General features: G+C 41.1%; 2 protein-coding genes across 2 annotated transcripts; both read right to left on the reverse strand.

Annotated features, from left to right (window-relative positions):
* Positions 1–966: 966 nt before the first annotated feature.
* mt2 (metallothionein 2) lies at positions 967–1,746 on the reverse strand. The gene is made up of 3 exons (XM_047383367.1): positions 1,620–1,746; positions 1,445–1,510; positions 967–1,179 (listed from the first exon to the last, which is right to left on the reverse strand). Exons 1-3 carry the CDS (start codon positions 1,642–1,644, stop codon positions 1,088–1,090), a joined length of 183 nt encoding a protein of 60 aa, XP_047239323.1. The 5' UTR covers positions 1,645–1,746; the 3' UTR covers positions 967–1,087.
* Positions 1,747–6,598: 4,852 nt separating this feature from the next.
* Positions 6,599–18,262, reverse strand: anapc13 (anaphase promoting complex subunit 13). The gene is made up of 2 exons (XM_047382933.1): positions 17,905–18,262; positions 6,599–6,850 (listed from the first exon to the last, which is right to left on the reverse strand). The coding sequence occupies exons 1-2, from the start codon at positions 18,001–18,003 to the stop codon at positions 6,725–6,727; spliced, it is 225 nt and encodes a 74-aa protein (XP_047238889.1). The 5' UTR covers positions 18,004–18,262; the 3' UTR covers positions 6,599–6,724.
* Between the last annotated feature and the right edge of the window lie 1,405 nt (positions 18,263–19,667).

Raw genomic sequence — 19,667 nt, forward strand, 5'->3', positions numbered from 1 at the left:
CCATTGGGGGGTCTCCAGAACACAAATACCTGCCTCTTATAAATCCTGACAACCGCTAACTTAACTATGAGATGTAATGACTTAAATATTTTATCCCATCTTTAAAATGTGAAAAACCGGTTGTCTCCTTAGCATCAAATCTCAGCAACCAGCCTGAGTTCTCCGGGGCCCTTCTTAGGGGGCCCTGGACCACTACCGCCCTAGGATCTGGTTATGGAAACAGATTTCTCAGCCCTGGCAGGGTATGCAGAGGGCCTGATCTTATTCAGGACTGAGAGGCATCCCAACAGTGACTAGAAGAGGGTCCACCCTGGACAGGTGACAGTTTACCCAACCAGAAGGCCTTTGGACTCAACTGCTATTGCCACCTAAACCCAAGACATCCTATGAGGAAAACAAAAAAAAACCTCTACCACTACTGTTGGTCATAAAAAGTTTTAGTTGTGACAATAAAGCCCAGACAAACTGTTTCTGCAGATAGTTTAAAAGGATGAGGTGGCAGTTTTTCATAAACTGCCAATGCTGTAGAAGGGGAGAAAGTTTAATCTCAAATTTTACAGGTTCAAATTCTTTGAATGCGAACGTTTGACTTTGAACCACTAATTTTGCAAGTCATAATGTTCCCAGTTTAAAAAAAAAAAAGTTCTACTTTTCACATTTAAATATTGAAACTTGCAAAATATTTTACCCACTTTAATATTTGATGCAAACCAATTTGTCCCAGTGCAGTAGCCTTTCAGCCAGCTGACTGGCTGTGATTACACCATACAGATGAAGAGGTACTTTAGGCTGGTCTGTAGTTTTCCACAGCATTAGAACCAGTCACTAGTTCTGTTGTTACACCAATCCTCATGTGAAGGAGGTCTAACCAAGGATCTGCAGCACTGCTGAAGTCAAGGTTGCCACATTGCAATATCCAACCACTCAGAATACTTGAGGAAAACAGTAGTGACAAACCTTGGCAGGTTCTAGATTAGACATGTTTATTGTAAGCCAAGTACAAAAACACATTTCCCACAAATCAGCAACATGGAAAAGAAAGAAAGGCTCCTCAGCACAGGAAGAAGGGGTTGATGGATCAGGCTCCTCACTGGCAGCAACTCTTGTCACAAGTCTTCCCTTTGCACACACAGCCAGAGGCACATTTACTGCAGCCAGATGGGCAGCAGGAACAGCAGCCTGCAAGCAAAGGAAGCTCAGTAGGATATAAAGCAGACAATCAGTACAGAAACATTGGAAGTTTAAATCAGGATGGTCAAGATTTTGAGCACAAAACCAACTCCTTACTGACGTCCAGCAACATTCAAGCCACAATTTAAACCAACTGCAGCCACCTGGGCAGTGAGGCAACAACGGTAAGGTAGCCAGGCACCTGGGTTCGTTCAGCTAATGAAAGCCTGTAGAACGAACCAGAATTCATGATGCGAGGAAAACAGTCACTTACTTTTCTTGCAGGACTTGCAGGAGCAGCTTGTGCAGGTGCACGAACCTCCACAGTTACATTTTCCAGCTGAAGATAAAAACTAGATCAGTTCCATGGTGGTAATGCAGCAACCAATCACAATAAATCAGCCTTGAACAAACTAAAGAAACGTCTGGAACCAGAACCGGGTACTCACTCTTGGAGCAGTCGCAGGGATCCATGTTTCAGCGGATAGTTTGCGGATAGTCTGCAGAGATGGACAAGCTGAAGTTCCTCTGGGTTCTGGAGGAGGATCTTTTATAGCTCTGCGGAAACAGAGCCGGGTGCAAAAAGCCGCACGCGTCTGCGCACACTCAGAGAGGTTTGCACACGGAGGGGACATGTTGACGGGTCAGCAGCAGCCGGGTCAGCAGCAGCCGGGTCAGACAGACACAGGGCCCTGATGAAAACACAGCGCGCTGTCTGAACATTACATAACAATACCGCTTCTACTCTGGACCTACAGAACCTGCTTCAAAGGTTCATGTTGGCAGAAATGTGGTTGAAGTAATGTTTTCACCTTTCATGCCTTATTATCATGTGTGGTTTCTAATAATAATTATTATTATTATGAGGCTGGCTACGGTAAAAACGGAAGCTTCTGGAAACACTGGAACATGTGTGTTTTATATAATAACTGCATCATTTATTTCAAAGCCATACTTGGACTGCTTCCTCCTGTTTGTTGGCCCACAGAACTGGAAAAGCTACTGAGGTTCTTCTCTTCGTTGTGAGAACGTTCTTTTACTTTTCAGGCCTAAAGTGTGAAGTTCATCTGCATGGAGGCAGTCACAGAAACGCTACAACTTGGTCATTAGTGCTGCTGTCACTAAATGCTTTTAATGTTACTCCTAAAGATCTTTATAGAGAATTATTTGTCTGAAAATGTTTTATGTGAGGGATGTTTTAATATTGTGTTTATGATGAGTTAATATTTGTCCAGGATTCTTATGTAAAACAGATTATTATTCTTAGTGGGACTTAATAAAGGTAAATAATGCTATTCATAAAGAGTAATATTTACATGTTTTACTTTACTATAGCCGTTCTTATAAATCCCTTCAGCTATTTTATTTTAACTGATTAACATTTTAATGAAGCTGCTTGTTTTAGCCCATCTATCTGTGATTCTTATTAAAATTTTTAATTGATGAAAATAAATGAAAACATCTGTAACATTTGCTTTTAAGCAAGAAAACTCCCTGAGCTCAATAATGTTATTAAAGGCCAGCTTAAAATGCGTCTATAAATAATGTTTTAAACCAGAACAGATCGTGTTTTCAGCTCTGCACACGGTGGAGAGAAACATCTATCTGCTGGGGCTCTGTGCTGCCCTGCACTCGGCTGCAAACAGCTCATTGTGCTGTGCTGCGTTCACGGACTGCTGTGGGAAAAGGAACAACCAGAAGGTGTTGAGCGCAAAGGAGACGTGGGGACATATGGTCTGTCTCTCTCTCTCTCTCTCTCTCTCTCTATATATATATATATATATATAATGTATGTATAACGACTCAGTTTCAGTTTGCACTGTAAAAGGAATCTGGGCTTATTATAAAAATATTATAAACATATCAATAATATTCTGGAACATGTGACGGAACACGCTTCATTGCTTACATAAATCTACTGACGTGTATTGTTTATTTAGTTTTTATTTTTTTTATTAGTTTCATACGTTGTCAGCTTTTCAGACACCCTGTGCTGCACCTGAAGGCACCATTGTCCCAGTTTTGCACTCATCACTGCGCTGCTGGACGCCTTTGCTGGCTTCCAATAAGCTGAGTCATTGTGGGATATGACGGCTGTGAAAACCTTGAAGCATGACCAGACACAATAACAAAGAAATAAGCGCCATCTTTGCCAAAACAGGAAACAAATCACGAAACCCAAGAAGTTCAAGAGAGTTCAGGTGTGTTTGATTCCAGTTCGGATGGAGACCAGGTCCCATATTCCTAAAGAATCGTGAGCCCAAAAGTGACTCCTAGTGACGTCATTCTAAGAGAAATCTTCGAATTTCTTGAATTCTCAGATTTTTCTTAGAATTTTCCATCAGTGAGATGAAAGTTATTCATGAAGCATCTGAGGCCTTCAGAGAGCTGCTAACGTGAGGAGATGTTAGTGAGGAGGACCTTTAGTGAACCTAAGAGTGTCTGAAGCAGAGAAGATGGAGGAAAGACAGAGAGAAAGGAGAGATCTTCTCCTCCAATGAACAACAGTGAATGAATAAAACGGTACCAGCTCCATGGTGCAGAGATCCACCTCCTAAACAGTCGAGTCAATGAGAACAGAAACTTCTAGAACAATCATATAATTATTAATATAGAGATAAGATTAACTTTATCATCCCTCTAGGAGGAAATTAAATAGTTTCAGCAGCAGGACAGGTTAAAGGTCAACCTCTAGTAAGATGATATTAGGAAGGATCAATAAATACTAGAAACAATAATTAATAACCATGAATAAAAAGGGAACAAAACTACAAACAATATAATAGAGAATTATTTAAATATTTACAGACTGTAAAATGCTTTAAAAATACATTTAGAAAAAATATAGATATAAATAGAAAGTGTCTCCAACAGTCCAGTAATCTGAGCTCTATATCCAGAGCAGGAAGATGTTCCCACCGTGATCCCAGGACCAAATCTACCTTTAACACTCCACACCTGGCAACGGGGTCAACCACACCTAGCAACGGGGTCAACCACACCTAGAAACGGGGTCAACCACACCTGGCAACGGGGTCAACCACACCTAGCAATAGGGTCAACCACACCTGGCAACGGGGTCAACCACACCTAGCAACGGGGTCAACCACACCTAGCAACGGGGTCAACCACACCTAGAAACGGGGTCAACCACACCTGGCAACGGGGTCAACCACACCTGGCAACGGGGTCAACCACACCTAGCAACGGGGTCAACCACACCTAGAAACGGGGTCAACCACACCTGGCAACGGGGTCAACCACACCTAGCAATAGGGTCAACCACACCTAGCAACGGGGTCAACCACACCTGGCAACGGGGTCAACCACACCTAGCAACGGGGTCAACCACATCTAGAAACGGGGTCAACCACACCTGGCAATAGGGTCAACCACACCTAGCAACGGGGTCAACCACACCTGGCAACGGGGTCAACCACACCTGGCAACGGGGTCAACCACACCTGGCAACGGGGTCAACCACACCTGGCAACGGGGTCAACCACACCTGGCAATAGGGTCAACCACACCTGGCAATAGGGTCAACCACACCTGGCAACGGGGTCAACCACACCTAGCAACGGGGTCAACCACACCTGGCAACGGGGTCAACCACACCTGGCAATGGGGTCAACCACACCTCCTCACTAGGAGGAGCTTCTGTCGTCTCCCCGCTCAGTCGCTCTCAGCAGAGAACTGAATCAGTCTGAAGCTGGGAGTCCTTGGCAGGAATATTTTTAGGCTAAGATAGGAGCTCTGAGAGACTCTGAGGAGCTTGGAGGATACGGGCCCTGGACCAGTCACGATGCAGTTTGTTCACCATTCATCATGAGGTTTTCTATGTTGCAGTTTCATGTCATTTAGTTTTAATTTCTCATGAAGTCCTTCTGTGGTTAGTTTGGAAGTTTGCTTGGACTCACTGTGACGAGGTAATACTGATGCAGCAATGTTTAGTTTGGCTATCATTAATAAGTGCCAATGGCAATTATTAACAAAGTTAGTAATTTTAATCAAAGTTACCAAGTCAGGGCACCACCTGATTATCAGGTATTAACAGCCAATCAGCTCTAAGTCTTTGACAGTTATCGTTCTATGACTACCGGCCCGGTGAGCTGTGGTTTTATAGAACAAAAGATGGAGTAAATTTATGCTCAGAACGTGGGGTTAGTGAAAACTCAAAGTAAGTTCTGGGATAAGCATACCCTGGGTTTTCAGTTTCAGAAAGCCAGGTAGCCATTACCCTGAGTCAAGTTATCCCTGCAATTTACTCTGTGAAACAACCCTGCTCAGCTGCAGGGCTTATTTGTTTTAAATACTGATGCTGAGACCAGTATCACCTGAATATGCTGCACCTCTAATCTAATTAATTAGAGTAACCTTGTTGATCCTGGGTTTTATTCTCCTTTATTCTACAGCCTGACTGGTTGTTCTAGTCTGTAGTCTGTTAACTTCTTCTATGGTTTTAGGGATGAATGAACCTGGATGCTTTCATTGCATTTTGCTTTGTTCCCCGCTGTTGGACAATAAAGGATTAACTTTCTATTTCTTATTGCCTACCAGTGTAAATCCAGCAGTTATTGATATTTTATTCAAACACATAAAATCCTTCACCTCTGTGGACTGATGCTTCCTTTCTGATTCCACGTTTCTATTGTCTTGAAAGTACACCTTGTACAGCTGTTTCACAAGGAGCTTTAGGGACAGAAAGTATCTCAGTTTCAGTTGCATGTCTGCTCTTTATGATATTAAGTCATGGGCCAGCCTTTAACGTCTTACACATCATTAGGTGCACATGTTGGACATATCCCGGAATGCTGTGTAATTCAGCTGGTAAAGGCTAAACAGAACATTAGCTTCTAATTGGACCTGACCTGATTTACCTGGATTGATATATTTCATATTGATTACCTGCCACGTCCTTTTTGTGCCTGCTGGGCTGCACACACACACTTTCGTATTTATTTATGGACATTGAATTAGTTTAGTATTGAGGATTTAACTTTATTTCTCTGTCAAATCACACTCACACATTGACTTAGTCTCTGCCATGCTAACTCTCATTCTCCTGCAGGAGCAGCAAGTTTTGCTTTTCCTCTAAAATATGCGATGATGTTCTACGTATGCCGTCATTAATAGTCCTAATTGCACCGGCAAGAAACACGTACTTCAAGGCTTATTTCCTCCCGTTGCCATGGCGAATCCTCTTATCTGTCATCCATTGATGAGGGCTTCTTATTTACTCATGCTTGTGCTGAACTCAGGGTTAACTTAACTCAGAGTTGAGTAATCCAACTGTTCTGAAACCAAAAACCCTGATAATCACAGAGCAGAATAGGTCTACTCAGAGCTGGTTAACCCAGCTGTCTGAAATGGGCTCTGGTGACTAAATGCAGACAAAAACTATCAAGAATGTGACCATACTGATAGATGTAGGACATACAGATTTATTTGTCTTTATAAAGCAACCAAATAAAACTCAGTTTCACATCAGCTAAATGGTCCTCCTCCACACAGCTTGTGTATTTATGTTCCAGTCTGATTCCGGATCGGTCTTTCAGCTTCCAGAACTTGGTGTGTTTTCGTGCAGGCTCTGCAGGGCCAGGTCAGTCCACTTCATTTCTTGCTCTTTAACAGATTCTGTGGACCCTCCGTTGTCCTGCTCAGCCTCTGGCAGCTCGCTCTGGAAAACAAACAGCCAGCAAATGGACTAAAACAGAGAGGTCATCTTCATCAGTGATGAATTGAACATCTGAAGGTGGCCATTTTCTTTTCCTTGTTAAAAATAAGGCAGGAGTAAATATATGTTGCTAAACACAGCTAGCCAGCACCAAAGCATCCAAACTGCCACATTTAGGTGATATTTGGATGAACCGCTGGCAGTTGGGAATCGCTGCAGGACAACATTTAAACCAGGAAGAGGAGATGTTGGAATATCTAGCAGCTTTTAGGACATTAACAACATTTAAATTACCAGACGCCATCTTTACTGTTTCTGTTGGAACATAAGATGCTATATTTATATAGACACACACAGATCAAGCTTAACATTATGACTGGTCTGTACCCCCATACACAACCAGCTGTCAAAAACTCTGTAATCGGACTGGGGCTGTGGGAAACTTTGGGGCGGCCCAATAGACAGTATTTTAATTTAATATAAGTGCATAAACATTTATGTAGCCTTTCAAATGAAATAACCATGTTGTTTAAAACAAATTAAAGAATAATGTTGTAAACAGTGACATGTGCATCAGTCCCCACAAAATGTTGAGTAATTATGCTCAACTTAGCAAAACCTTTGTTCATGAGTTGCAGAAATCCTAGAAACTAATCAGCACTGCATTATAATCATTGCATTTATAACACAATAACTCCAGGAACTTGAAGGCAACTGTACATGAACTTTTCCTGAAGAGATGTGGGAATGTTTTTAAGAAATTACTGAATATTTTAAACATTTACACAGTTTTTTTTGCACAAACCTTAAATGGCATCTATTGATGGAGTGTCTGACTTTGTCCGAATTTAGGATGTTGGGTCCAGCCATGGATTACAACATTTAAAAGGCCAGTTGATGTTTTCTGGGATTTTCCAAATAAATCAAAGTAATCTACTCCTAACTCAGCCAGGAGCAGGAGGACAGCGGACGTCCCATGACGTCACGGTTTGAATAAAAACCCCGCATTCCAACAAACAGACCTCTTCCATGCAGGTCCCCAGCGGAGCTGGAAGGAGACACAGTTAATGTCTCCTTGCTGGTAAGAAGACATGACTTTAACTTGGATCCAGAGTGACTACGATCACATGCAACAAAGTTAAGTAATGATTTGCTGTTCCAAGTATCCGGCATTCATTCATTTAAAGGGTCTAATGAGACAAGCGTGACTTGGCTTTTCTTCTGAGGCCTCCAGAAGCAGCCCCAATAAAAGCAGACGTCCCCCACGGCCTGGAAAAGAAGGCCCGGACCACATCGCACGCCCAGGTAGCGAGAGCTACCCCGCTGCCATTCAAGGAGCCGAACGTGCTTCTGTTGTATGGTTCAGCCGGGCTGGAAGAACGAGCCGCACCACCTCATAGCTAGCTAACCCTTAGGGAGCAGTCACACGTGGATGTTTCCACCTAGGGCAACTTCTCCTCACCACGGTTCATGTAAAAGGTGGTGTTTGGCAGAGAAGATTACTTTAGAGTTAAATAATCTAAATAATGGGGCTGCACGGTGGTGCAGTTGATAGCACTGTTGCCTTGCAGCAAGAAGGTCCTGGGTTTGATTCCCTGCCGGGGGTCTTTCTGCATGGAGTTTGCATGTTCTCCCCTTGCATGCGTGGGTTCTCACTGGGTACTCCGGATTCCTCCCACAGTCCAAAGACATGCCTGTTAGGTTAATTGGTCTCTAAATTGCCCTTAGGTGTGTGAATGAGTGTGTTCTTGGTTGTTTGTGTGTTGCCCTGCGATGGACTGGCGACTTGTCCAGGGTGTACCCTGCCTCTCGCCCATAGACTGCTGGAGATAGACACCAGCTCCCCCGTGACCCACTATGGAATAAGTGGTAGAAAATGATTGATTGATTGATAATCTAAATAATGTTCTTTTAATGACGTTTGTTTTTGTTTGTGTTGAGAAACTCGGCTACAGTAAGTGTTAGCAGAGCTAACACTTAGCTAAGGATGTGTTCTGTGTTGTGTTTTTAAAGCTATGACAAACTTTATTTAAAGTGTGATTTTAAACACAGAACATTGGCCATAGTGTTATATTAGTTATATGGCCATAATTATTATTAATAGGTTCCAAGACTAACTTAACTTTATTTCCAGATTCTGCAAGATAATCCTTGGTTCTCAAACATAAATAACATTGAATGGTAATATTGGAATATTGGTCATGGTTTTTAACCATCTTTGATTCACTTGTTCATATTGTACATAGTTGGTCTTATTCTTTCATTCTCCTTGGTAGTTTAGTTGGATTGTTCTAGTGTAGTGAAGAGTTTGTTGATTGGAATTCGTTTGACTTGAGTTGACTTATTTTTGTTGTATTGTAAGAAATTGTGTGAATTTATTCTGTGTGTGGTCAGAAGTTTGCTGTTCAGTAATGTCAGAGCTTGGCTCACCCCTTTTAAATTTGTCCTAATATCACAGCCATATTGGGCTGGTATTCACACAACAACCCTTAACAGACCGAAATATTATTGAATAAAATATTAAAGTATTAATATTAAATAATATATTCATATTAATAAGCACAACCAGGGGCTGCATTTTTCAAAGGACCGATCTGCGTAGGCCGGGTGGCCGCAAAAACCACGAAGGCTGGAAGTGATCGGCAGTGAATTTGAACGTCTGGCCTTAACCAGGTGTTCCCGCCCTTACCTCAGCGTAGCTTCTGTTGCCTAGCAACCGTGAGAGTGTGAAGCACAGAGCTGAGAAGCTGGAAAGATGGAGCCAAAAGGTTAACCCCGCTGTCTCCACAATAAATAACTGCACATGGTGTGTGTGTGTCTACAATGCCTTGTGAAAGTATTCGCCCCCCTTGAACCTTTCAACCTCTTGCCACATTTCAGGCTTCAAACATAAAGATATAAAATTCAAATTTTTTGTGAAGAATCAACAACAAGTTGGACACAATCGTGAAGTGGAATGAAATTTATTGGATGTGTCAAACTTTTTTAACAAATAAAAAACTGAAAAGTGGGGCGTGCAATATTATTCAGCCCCCTTGCGTTAATACTTTGTAGCGCCACCCTTTGCTGCAATTACAGCTACAAGTCTCTTGGGGTTTGTCTCTATCAGTTTTCACATCAAGAGACTGAAATTCTTCCCATTCTTCCTTGTAAAACAGCTGGAGCTCAGTGAGGTTGGATGGAGAGCGTTCATGAACAGCAGTCTTCAGCTCTTTCCACAGATTCTCGATTGGATTCAGGTCTGGACTTTGACTTGGCCATTCCAACACCTGGATACGTTTATTTGTGAACCATTCCATTGTAGATTTGGCTTCATGTTTTGGATCATTGTCTTGTTGGAAGATAAATCTCCGTCCCAGTCTCAGGTCTCTTTCAGACTCCAACAGGTTTTCTTCCAGAATGGTCCTGTATTTGGCCTCATCCATGTTCCCATCAATTTTGACCATCTTCCCTGTCCCTGCTGATGAAAAGCAGGCCCAAACCATGATGCTGTCACCACCATGTTTGACAGTGGGGATGGTGTGTTCAGGGTGATGAGCTGTGTTGCTTTTACACAAAAACATATCGTTTTGCATTGTGGCCAAACAGTTTGATTTTGGTTTCTTCTGACCAGAGCACCTTCTTCCACATGTTTGGTGGGTCTCCCAGGTGGCTTGTGGCAAACTTTAAACGAGACTTTTTATGGATATCTTTGAGAAATGGCTTTCTTCTTGACACTCTTCCATAAAGACCAGATTTGTGCAGTGGACGACTGATTGTTGTCCTATGGACAGACTCTCCCACCTCAGCTGTAGATCTCTGCAGTTCATCCAGAGTGATCATGGGCCTCTTGGCTGCATCTCTGATCAGTCTTCTCCTTGTTCCAGATGAAAGTTTAGAGGAACGGCCGGGTCTTGGTAGATTTGCAGTGGTCTGATACTCCTTCCATTTCAATATGATTGCTTGCACAGTGCTCCTTGGGATGTTTAAAGCTTGGGAAATCTTTTTGTCTCCAAATCCGGCTTTAAACTTCTCCACAACCGTATCTCGGACCTGCCTGGTGTGATCCTTGGTCTTCATGATGCTCTCTGTGCTTTGAACAGAACCCTGAGACTATCACAGAGCAGGTGCATTTATACGGAGACTTGATTACACACAGGTGGATTCTATTTATCATCATCAGTCATTTGGGACAACATTGGATCATTCAGAGATCCTCACTGAACTTCTGGAGTCAGTTTGCTGCACTGAAAGTAAAGGGGCCGAATAATATTACACGCCCCACTTTTCAGTTTTTTATTTGTTAAAGTTTGACACATTCAATAAATTTCATTCCACTTCATGATTGTGTCCAACTTGTTGTTGATTCTTCACAAAAAATTTGAATCTTATATCTTTATGTTTGAAGCCTGAAATGTGGCAAGAGGTTGACCAGTTCAAGGGGGCCGAGTACTTTCACAAGGAACTGTAAATATCCTCACTTGTCACTTTATTGGGTAGATATGGCAGCAACTCAGTGCTTCTACATTTGATGAAGAGAATTTGCTGTTCAAACCGAGTTCAACCCGAGCATCAGAATGGACCGAGCCTGAAATGTGGCAAGAGCTTGAAAAGTTCAAGGGGGCCGAATACTTTCGCAAGGCAATGTGTATATATATACATAAATATATATATATACACACTCACCGGCCACTTTATTAGGTACACCTGTCCAACTGCTCTTCAATGCAAATTTCTAATCATCCAATCACATGGCAGCAACTCAATGCATTTAGACATATAGACATGGTCAAGACGATCTGCTGCAGTTCAAACCGAGCATCAGAATGAGGAAGAAAGGTGATTTAAGTGACTTTGAACGTAGCATGGTTGTTGGTGCCAGACGGGCTGGTCTGAGTATTTCAGAAACTGCTGATCTACTGGGATTTTCATGCACCACCATCTCTAGAGTTTACAGAGAATGATCCGAAAAAGAGAAAATATCCAGTGAGCAGCAGTTTTGTGGACACAAATGCCTTGTTGATGCCAGAGGTCAGAGGAGAATGGCCAGACTGGTTCGAGCTGATAGAACGGCAACAGTAACTCAAATAACCGCTCATTATAACCAAGGCATGCAGAAGAGCATCTCTGAATGTACAACACGTCGAACCTTGAGGCGGATGGGCTACAGCAGCAGAAGACCACACCGGGTGCCACTTCAATCAGCTAAGAAGAGGAAACTGAGGCTAAAATTCACACAGGCTCTCAAAATTGGACAATAGAAGATTGGAAAGCGTTGCCTGGTCTGATGAGTCTCGATTTCTGCTGCAACATTCAGATGGTCGGATCAGAATTTGGTGTCAACATCATGAAAGCATGGATCCATCCTGCCTTCTATCAACGGTTCAGGCTGGTGGTGGTGGTGTAATGGTGTGGGGAATATTTTCTTGGCATACTTTGGGCACCTTGGTACCAATTGAGCATCGTTGCAACGCCACAGCCTACCTGAGTATTGTTGCTGACCATGTCCATCCCTTTATGACCACAGTGTACCCATCTTCTGATGGTTACTTCCAGCAGGATAACGTGCCATGTCATAAAGCACGAATCATCTCAGACTGGTTTCTTGAACATGACAATGAGTTCACTGGACTCAAATGGTCTCCAGTCACCAGATCTCAATCCAATAGAGCACCTTTGGGATGTGGTGGAACGGGAGATTCACATCCTGGATGCAGCCGACAAATATACTCACAAACACTGCCTGACCATAAAAAGTATGAAAACGACGGGCCGGGAGACAGGCGTCCTCCCCACGTCTACTGAGCCTTGAACGCCCGGTCACCTGACAGCTGATAAGGCGAGGGAACGGACATTCCTGAACACGTCGATCACTTTTGCAATTAAGCGATATCTTGGTAAACTGAACAGGTATTCCAGTTTTACACAGCTACATTCTCGCCTACAAACATTGCAAAAGTTAATTTTGTTTCACAGAAAACACAATATATCCAACTTTATTCACAGCTTTTCTCTCTCCACCTGCCATTACTACTTCCGTTTGAATTAGGTACCAGTACGACTTGCAATGAATCATGGGATAGGGTGGGCCACGATGGATACACCCATAGACGTTATGGAAACACGGTGTCACTACCCGATCTGTCCGGGAAGCTCGATCCGTATCATCAGCTCATTTGTGCATGCGCAAACAAAATTACTTCCAGGAAGGCATTTTTTCTTTTATCTTATTTTTTTGTTCTTTTATCGTTTTTTTGGTGGGATGTTTCTTTTTGTAATTGTATAAATTGTACACGATTTAAAGGGAATATCAAAAATCGTTAATTTCGATAGACCATTGTGACTGCTCTGAGCACGAGCAATGATTATGTCACAAAGGGAAAATTTACATTGGTTTGAACATTTGATTCTCTCTGTACTGAACAGAATGGATCCAACTGCAGTCTTTCATCACCTGCATTTTTTTTCTGCAAAAAGGAAACATTTTCAAAAGATGTGGATTTTTATTCCAGGAAAAAAATAAAATGGATGTCTTCACAAGAGACATCCATTTTATTTAAAAATAGCAGAATAACTGGAATTGATGTAATGGGCAAACAAATAATTATAAGTCAGCTGGCTGATGATGCGACCCTTTTCTTGAAAAGGGAAGATCAAATTCCTTTAGCTCTTCAAACCATAAATTTGTTTCCTAGGGATTCTGGACTTCAACTAAACTTAGATAAATGTGATCTGTTTTCCCTGAAAGATCACCCAGTACAATCACTATTTAACATAAAAGTTGAAAAAGAAATCAAATATTTGGGAGTAGTGATAACAAATAATAAAGCTATTTCTGAGAAGGTAAATATTGGGAACAACATTGGCAAATGTAAGTTTATTCTAAATAGATGGCTACATATCAATCTTTGGTAGGATTTGGTTGACTAAAATGGATAGTCTCTCTAGATTTATTCCCTCCCTATATCAACCAAGATGATTAAAGCTATTAACAAACTAAATTTTAATTTCATTTGGAAGAATAAAAATCACTATACAGAAAGATGACCTGATTAAAACTTATGAAGACGGTGGAGGAAATGCGATAGACTTCCAAATTATGAATGGTATTTGTTTTATAAATAATAACCTTTCAACTTGGTCATATATATCCAATTTGGTATTTAATAAGATAGGAGGGCTTCATCTTCTTTTAAGGTGTGATTTTGAGTTAATCAGATTGCCAGTGAAATTTTCAGATTTTCATAAACAGGACCTTTTTTATTGGAAACTAATTTTTATTCACAATTTTACACCTCATAATACCCCGTGTGGAATAATAAGTATATTCTAATTAGTAGAAAATCTATATTTATTGATGAATGGTTGTCAAAATAAGTTTGGGCTATTGCCCATTTAATGGACAACGAAGGGAATTTTTTACATCAGGAATTATGTGACAAATTTAAAATTCTCCGCACTAAGAAAAAATACAACCAAATTTAAAACGCTATCCCATTATCTTTTCGGGCTATGGTTAAACAAGACATATTATATTCTAATTTTACTCCTAATCTAAAACAGCTTTGTATTGATGGGGTTCCCTTATCTGATTCTAGATGTAATAATACATTTCTGAGAAGCCATTTACTACATTACTACGCTCCTAATCCAGTAAGGAGGAAATTTATTCTCAAAGACTTTAAGGAAGAGGACATAAAAAAGATTAGGATTAAATTTATGTCGTCTCCGATCCCACCTATAGCAAAGGAAGTTTAATTTACATTTCTAAATAATATTTATCCAACTAAAGAATTTTGAAGAACAACATTTAAGATAGACATAAGGAACTGTTAGGAATAACCTTTATTTATTTGATTCATAGCTGTTTTTCCCTTTTATACTATAGTGACATAAAGTATAAGTTCTAATGTTTCCCTTTTGTTACAATAGGATAAGAAGCTCATAAACATACAGTACAAGGATAAATGACCCAAGGTTTGTCATAAATGACCTGTTCCTGGGGCACTGGGTTTGATAATGGAGCAGCTGGTATAACTGGTTTGATTAGAAAGCTACAGCACACTTAAATTAAGTATGTACACCCGCTACTAAACAACCTACCAGATAGGCACCACAATGGTGACACATAGTCTACTGATAATCACTGAGGGAGGGAACATCCATTGCATTGAAGAACCAGATATAAAACTACATGTGACCTTCTATCGAGGCTCTTCATCATCCTCTAACAGACGGAGACGGGAGCCTCAGCGCTGATCTCTGTAATCATTCCTCTGCCTTAATTTAGATTAAAGGAGCTAAAAGTTAGAAACTGTATGAGAGTCGTTCATTTAAGAGTCTTTAGATAGAGTGTGTGATCGCTTCTGGGGTTCAAGGACCGGAGGAGCTCCGAGGTGTCTGACCACCAACAAGGGGGGCAGTAGCTCGGACAAATCTGTAGTTTTTGTGAGACAGATAGTGAGAAATTGAATCATCTTTTCTTTGATTACATGATAGTTCAGAGGTTTTGGCTTGAGTTTCAGAGGTGGATTCAATCCAAAGGGATTCAATTACCTGCTTTCCCTTTAAAAGAAATCCAATCAGGGATAGTTAATAAGATTAAGATTAGTATAGCGAATGTGGTATCAACAATCTAATTAAACAGGGTAAATGTTATTTACATAAATGTTGTTTCTTATGATGTAGGCCCGATATGACCCGCTGGAAAAATGAACTGAAGTCTTATGCAAAAAAAGTTTTGTAAAAGAAAAAAATGCTGACAAATTTCTTTACTTTCTGATTAATTTCAACTTTCTTGATTAATGCCCTTTTTTATTTCACTTTACTTTCTGATATAATGTTTTACATAACACTGGCCCTTGGCTTTTTGTTAAATGTATATGTATGTGTAATGTATTTTTCATTGTAAACAATTGGTACCTGTTTTATTTTGTACTGTAAAATGTTAAATAAAGGAGCTAAATTGGGGGCATAAAGTTTGTTCAACAGAAAAACATTTGAACCTGAAAGATTATTTTGAACCTCCCCCAAAAAAATTGAAAACTGAAAAAGAAACTGATGTGAAACTGGAAAAAAAAAAAGTTCAAAACTACTTTTCAAATTCAAGTTTTTTTTTTCGAACTTGAAGATTTTGTTTTCGGCTTCAAACTTTTGGCATGGGGGGCGGGGCCTCAGAATCATGACTGACAGCTCAACACAGCCTGTTGCATTCAGGGACCGTAGGAACTGGGACTATCTGTAATACATCATTGATATTCTATATACAAGGGTTGGACAATGAAACTGAAACACCTGTCATTTTAGTGTGGGAGGTTTCATGGCTAAATTGGACCAGCCTGGTAGCCAGTCTTCATTGATTGCACATTGCACCAGTAAGAGCAGAGTGTGAAGGTTCAATTAGCAGGGTAAGAGCACAGTTTTACTCAAAATATTGAAATGCACACAACATTATGGGTGACATACCAGAGTTCAAAAGAGGACAAATTGTTGGTGCACGTCTTGCTGGCGCATCTGTGACCAAGACAGCAAGTCTTTGTGATGTATCAAGAGCCACGGTATCCAGGGTAATGTCAGCATGAGTCCACCTTTACTGTTTTCCCCACATCCGGGAGAGTTACGGTGTAGAGAAGCCCCAAAGAAGCGTACCACCCAGACTGTTGCATGCCCAGAGTGAAGCATGGGGGTGGATCAGTGATGGTTTGGGCTGCCATATCATGGCATTCCCTTGGCCCAATACTTGTGCTAGATGGGCGCGTCACTGCCAAGGACTACCGAACCATTCTTGAGGACCATGTGCATCCAATGGTTCAAACATTGTATCCTGAAGGCGGTGCCGTGTATCAGGATGACAATGCACCAATACACACAACAAGACTGGTGAAAGATTGGTTTGATGAACATGAAAGTGAAGTTGATCATCTCCCATGGCCTGCACAGTCACCAGATCTAAATATTATTGAGCCACTTTGGGGTGTTTTGGAGGAGCGAGTCAGGAAACGTTTTCCTCCACCAGTATCACGTAGTGACCTGGCCACTATCCTGCAAGAAGAATGTCTTAAAATCCCTCTGACCACTGTGCAGGACTTGTATATGTCATTCCCAAGAAGAATTGATGCTGTATTGGCCACAAAAGGAGGCCCTACACCATACTAATAAATTATTGTGGTCTAAAACCAGGTGTTTCAGTTTCATTGTCCAACCCCTGGCTTAATTATGCAAGGATATTCGGAAAATACCGACTCGTTTTGCATCTGGTTTCATTCCCGCCGCTTAGTCTGGCGGTTCTTTTTCTTTATGTTGAGAGCATGGGAAATCTCCAACACGGACTTAAAATGCTGTGCAAATCTGTCAAGATAATATTTTCTCCTCTGAGATGCGCGTCGTGTTTTCATGTAAGCTGCTTCTATTGGTGAAGCAAGTTATCTTTCAAAACCAATCACATATATATAGAATATCGATGATATATTACAGATAGTCCCAGTTCCCACGGTCCCTGAATGCAACAGCTGGGAATATGTTGTTCAGCCGCTGTGTTGAGCTGTCAGTCATGATTCTGAGGCCCCGCCCCCACGCCAAAAGTTTGAAGCCAAAAAAAAAAACTTGAATCTGAAAAGTTTTGAACTTTTTTTTTTCCAGTTTCTTTTTCAGTTTTCTAATTTTTTTGGGGGGAGGTTCAAAAGTTTTTCTTTTCAACAAACTTTATGGCCCTAATTTAGCTCCATATTATATGACAAAAACAAGAACCCTAAGCCCAGTGTCTTCTTTGCCACCTCCAAAGTCCTATTTAATAGCTTACAGCAACCCTGCTGGTTGTCCGGGGTAATACATTGGTTGCAACGGGGGTTGTAATCTTTCTTGGGCGGGCACAGACACCTGGAAGGTCTGAATCTACCTCTACCACTAACATGAGCCATTAAGAACTGTTAGTGGTCATAATGTTATGCCTTACCCTCATACCACGGTAAGGCATACATTAATAAACTTTTTGTTGTTCGGTACCTTGGACTGATCCTGAACACAAAGACGACTGGACTTCAGGCCTACAGATAGTGGACAACAGTACTGCAGACGTTTACCAAAGGAATGGAGACATCTTCATACGGCAGCCTGTCTTCCCTCCAGGCGTCATCGGTGAGATCCAGAACTCTTCCGTCCCGCTGGATTTCACTGTCCATGTTCGGAACCGCCCTGAATGTCCTCCTAAAAAGCTCAGAGAGCCGCTGTGCTTCACAAGGATCTGACAGAAGAGCTGCAGTGGATGCAGCTCTTCTTCTGATGGTGTTTCATGACGGTTGGCAGACTAACTATGAAGGTGCATTACCGCCACCAACTGGCCTGGAGTGTAAACAGTAAATTAACAGGAAAAAAACTAGATTGCAGTGACTGACAAGAATGTCTGCATCTTCAGTTCCCTCCATTTAGCTGGCCATTTCCCGGTAGCCTCAGCAATACCCGAGGGGCGGGACCAAGGGTTCGGTCCGGGTCGCGCTTAAAAACATTGCCGTGCGGCTCATTGGGCCTGGCAGAAACTTCCACAGACTGCAGTAGCGGTGGTGAAAAGACAGATACACCCCTCTCTATTTCTCAGGCTGTCTGAAACGGCAGACAGTAAAATGGAGCGAGAGCGACAATTTACATAGTTATGGCTATTAGGGTTATTATTATTATGACCCAATGGGTCAAAACTGACTTGTTTAATGCAAAAATGTCCAGGAATTCAGACTTAGCGTTCCCTTCATAAACTTCATTAACAAATTATATAAACATTGAAATCTTTTATTGTATTTAACCTTCATTTATCCAGGTAACATCCCGTTAAAAATATCTTTTGTTATAAATATAGTCTTGCTCACTACCAGAGATCCATTAAAGAGGCAAAACCCCAATTTCTGTCTTCCATTATCTCTAATAGCAGCCATTGCCGTAGGGTGTTATTTAACACAAGTAACTCTGTGTTAGACGCTTCTGCTACTATTTGTGAGAATTTTCTTTCTTTTTTTCTAGGAAAAAGTGACATCTGTTAGACAGGCTTCTGTTTCTCCTACTAATGTAGTTTTCACTGCTTCCCCCGCTGGTTTCCTCTGTATTCGAGCAGTTCAAATCATTATCTTTTTCTTGACTGACCAAAATTGTGCAACACATGAAAACTACAAATTGCCCTCTTGATTTTCTTCCAACAAAGTTATTGAAAGAAGTTTTTAATACCATAGGTCCAGCCATTTTGTCCTTTTTTAATTCCTTTTTGAATTCAGGGATTGTGCCAGTACACTTCAAACATGCTGTTGTGAGGCCCCTTCTTAAAAAAATCCATCTTGATCCCCTGATTTTATCTAATTTTCGGCCAATCTCCCACTTGCCCTTCTTATCTAAGGTTTAGAAAACCTTTTTTTATCCAATTACAACCATTTTTAGAAGAAAATTAGATCATTGAGAAACTCTGGTCTGGCTTTAAATTGCAATATAGCACAGTCTGCCCTTTTAAAGGTGCACAATGGCATTGCTATGTCTGTCGATGAAAGGTGTCCAGTTGCATTTCTGCGGTTAAACAATGGCTGAGTGAAAATTTGTTGTTTTTAAATGAACAAAAGACTGAGCATATTCTATTCAATAATAATACCACCACCGATGTTAGTGCTTTGAATTTTAATTTCAGCCATACTATTAAAAACCAGGGAGTGAATTTTGATAAGGATTTTAAGTTTAGTCAACAAATGAATTCAGTAGTCAAGTCAAGATTTTACCATCTCCACCTGTCCAAAGTTAAGCCTTTTTTGAACCACTCCGACCTTGAGACAGTCATACACGCTTTTTATTAGCTCAAGAACTGACTACTGTAATG

This window comes from Girardinichthys multiradiatus, chromosome 2 (assembly GCF_021462225.1).
Source record: "Girardinichthys multiradiatus isolate DD_20200921_A chromosome 2, DD_fGirMul_XY1, whole genome shotgun sequence".
Taxonomy (NCBI): Eukaryota; Metazoa; Chordata; class Actinopteri; order Cyprinodontiformes; family Goodeidae; genus Girardinichthys; species Girardinichthys multiradiatus.

Excerpts from the sequence above, each read along its gene's own strand:
- anapc13 (XM_047382933.1), bottom strand. The coding sequence starts at position 18,003 with ATGGACAGTGAAATCCAGCGGGACGGAAGAGTTCTGGATCTCACCGAT. Across the intron at positions 6,851-17,904 it reads AAGATGTCTCCATTCCTTTG|AGCGAGCTGCCAGAGGCTGA; the intron begins GTAAACGTCTGC and ends TTTGTTTTCCAG.
- mt2 (XM_047383367.1), bottom strand. The coding sequence starts at position 1,644 with ATGGATCCCTGCGACTGCTCCAAGA. Across the intron at positions 1,511-1,619 it reads TCCCTGCGACTGCTCCAAGA|CTGGAAAATGTAACTGTGGA; the intron begins GTGAGTACCCGG and ends TTTTATCTTCAG. Across the intron at positions 1,180-1,444 it reads CTGCAAGTCCTGCAAGAAAA|GCTGCTGTTCCTGCTGCCCA; the intron begins GTAAGTGACTGT and ends CTTTGCTTGCAG.